Consider the following 2,359-nt stretch of genomic DNA (forward strand, 5'->3'; position numbering starts at 1 on the left):
TACATCAATGGAAAGCTATTTATTCAGCTTTCAGATGTTGTATAAATCTCAATTTAAAAAAATTGACCCTTATGACCAGTTTGTGGTCCTGGGTCACACATACAAATGAGGACAATAGAAGCAATCAAAAACAACAAAAGAGCAATTATAAGCAAGTGCTATAACAAGCTAACTGAGACTTGTTATAGCACTTGCATATAATTACTCTTTTGAAGGTGATGGTCCTTCATCCAGCAAGAAATGTCTGTTAGACAGGCTGAGATGCGAGCAGCTATCGTCGGATCATCAGGATGGAATGAGAGGTAGAATTGAGCGTCATCAGCATAGCAGTGATATGAAAAGCCATGTTTCTGAATGACAGAACCTAGACTTGGACACCTCGCCTCTCCAAGATAAAAAAAAAATAGTAAATGTTGTTTATCTGAAAGTGTAACAATGCAAACAGGTTTTCTGTAAGGGGTAGGTTTAGGGTTAGGGTTGAGTTAGGGGATAGAAAATATCGTTTGGTCAGTATAAAAGTAATAGAAGTCAAAGGCAAGTTCCCACAATTCTCAGAAACAAACGTGTGTGTGTGTGTGTGTGTGTGTGTGTGTGTGTTTATCTGAACTCGTATCACGTCTTTTTGCAGCACTTGTTTGTGACGCTGCCGTCTTTGAGACAAGAGTTAACCCTTGAACTGCTGGACAAACTCAGACACCCTGAGAATCTCAAAGACTTACACACAGATGATGATGATTTGGAGGTACGTACACACAAATTATTCTAAACTATATGAGCTATTCAGTGACTTACTCATAAAGATAGTCCCTAGTTTATTTCTTGAATTAATCAGTGTTTTGAATGACTCAGTTGATTGAATGATTCAGTGACTCACTCGTTAAGACAGTCGCTTGTTTACTTCTTGAATGAATCAGTGTTTTGAACGAGTCAGTTGATTGAATGATTCAGTGACTCACTCATAAAGACAGTCCATCTGTCTGTCTCTCGTCTCTGTCTCTCTCTCAGGTGATTGTCCCACATTCACTCAGAAGAATTCACTCAATCAACAGACACAACCGGGCCGAGAGAACGAACTCAGACATCAGCTGTAAGACTCTTGTGTGTGTTCATGACAGATACACACTCATTATTTCATTATTATAAAGCTGATGTCTGTGTTTCAGTGGAACAGATTTACACACAGAGACCCGTCGCTGGCAAACGAGAGTCTCCAGAAGGAACGGTTAGTGTTTGTGTGTTTAACTTCTGAGAGGAAACTGCTGAAAATGAGCTGAGCCTGTCAAAACCTTCCTTTGAGGATGTTGTCTAAGAAAAAAATGACCTTTGGCCAAAAGACATATGCATTTAAAATGTATAATTTTCTCTTTCAGGAAACAGAAAAGTTTTGATGACATCTTTTTATTCACAAATGCTTGTCCAGTCTAGAACGTGTTCTTTCCTCTGACTTAAACTAAAGATAACTGGCAATTTAAAAACAAGGGATTTTATGTCCCAACACAACTTCCTGTTTTAACAGGAACTGCATAACCACAGGGAAAAATGCACTTGTCAAACCACTTCATGGGGTCCCTAAATAACTAATTTTCTTCTTTCTGTAGTCATTATCATTAGCTGTGTAGTTGTGTTCATAGGTTTACACACCCCTTGCAGAATGTTAATAATTTGATTTAAAAAAAATAAGAAGGGTTGCATTCATTTTTATCACAAAGCAGATGTTGTAAGATAACACGTGCTGTTATTGATTGGTGTAGTTACGGTCGTCAGGAGGACAGTGGACGAGTCCTCCCATCACTTCCAGAAGAAGGTAAGAGCCGACATCACATTTAATCACTCGTCTGTGACATATGCAGCCCATGTGCTGATGATTTCTCATAATAAACTCTTACAGGGATGAGAGTGTGGACACGGATGACGATTACGACGATGTGGAAATGTACGTTTTTCTCTTCTTCTGAAATCATAAACACATTTACATTTATGCATTTGGCAGATTTACTGTATATTCAAGCTGTGCATTTAATGAGTTGATGCATGAATTGAATCTGTGTGATTCAAAAAACCATCTAAATCACGGCTTTCTCCGTTATTTTTATTATTATTTACATACTATTATAGTATATATTACTATACTTTTATTTTTTATATTTTTAGTTTTCTTTTTAATCTTAGATTTAGTCATTTTGTTATGTATTTTATTCATTTTTATAATTATGTTTTAATTTCCGTTTTAGTTTTATAAATACAAATCTAGATCCTCATAATATATAAAACAGAAATGTATACATTTTTTAATTTTAGTTACATTTTTAGTCATTTCGTTATGTGATTTTGACATTTTTATTAGGTTTATATATATATA

The 2,359-nt window shown here is 35.7% G+C and overlaps 1 protein-coding gene across 1 annotated transcript in view; it reads left to right on the plus strand.

Moving 5' to 3' along the window:
* LOC107679433 (mitogen-activated protein kinase kinase kinase kinase 5-like) overlaps nt 1-2,359 on the plus strand; it is a 17,996-nt gene that overhangs the window by 11,696 nt on the left and 3,941 nt on the right. Inside the window, exons 12-16 of the mRNA XM_016474978.1 lie at nt 629-742; nt 1,006-1,087; nt 1,164-1,222; nt 1,752-1,804; nt 1,889-1,933. Coding sequence (XP_016330464.1) covers nt 629-742; nt 1,006-1,087; nt 1,164-1,222; nt 1,752-1,804; nt 1,889-1,933 — 353 coding nt within the window. The remainder of the gene's footprint in view (nt 1-628; nt 743-1,005; nt 1,088-1,163; nt 1,223-1,751; nt 1,805-1,888; nt 1,934-2,359) is intronic.

This window comes from Sinocyclocheilus anshuiensis, unplaced genomic scaffold (assembly GCF_001515605.1).
Source record: "Sinocyclocheilus anshuiensis isolate Anshui unplaced genomic scaffold, SAMN03320099.WGS_v1.1 scaffold1101, whole genome shotgun sequence".
NCBI classification, from domain to species: domain Eukaryota; kingdom Metazoa; phylum Chordata; class Actinopteri; order Cypriniformes; family Cyprinidae; genus Sinocyclocheilus; species Sinocyclocheilus anshuiensis.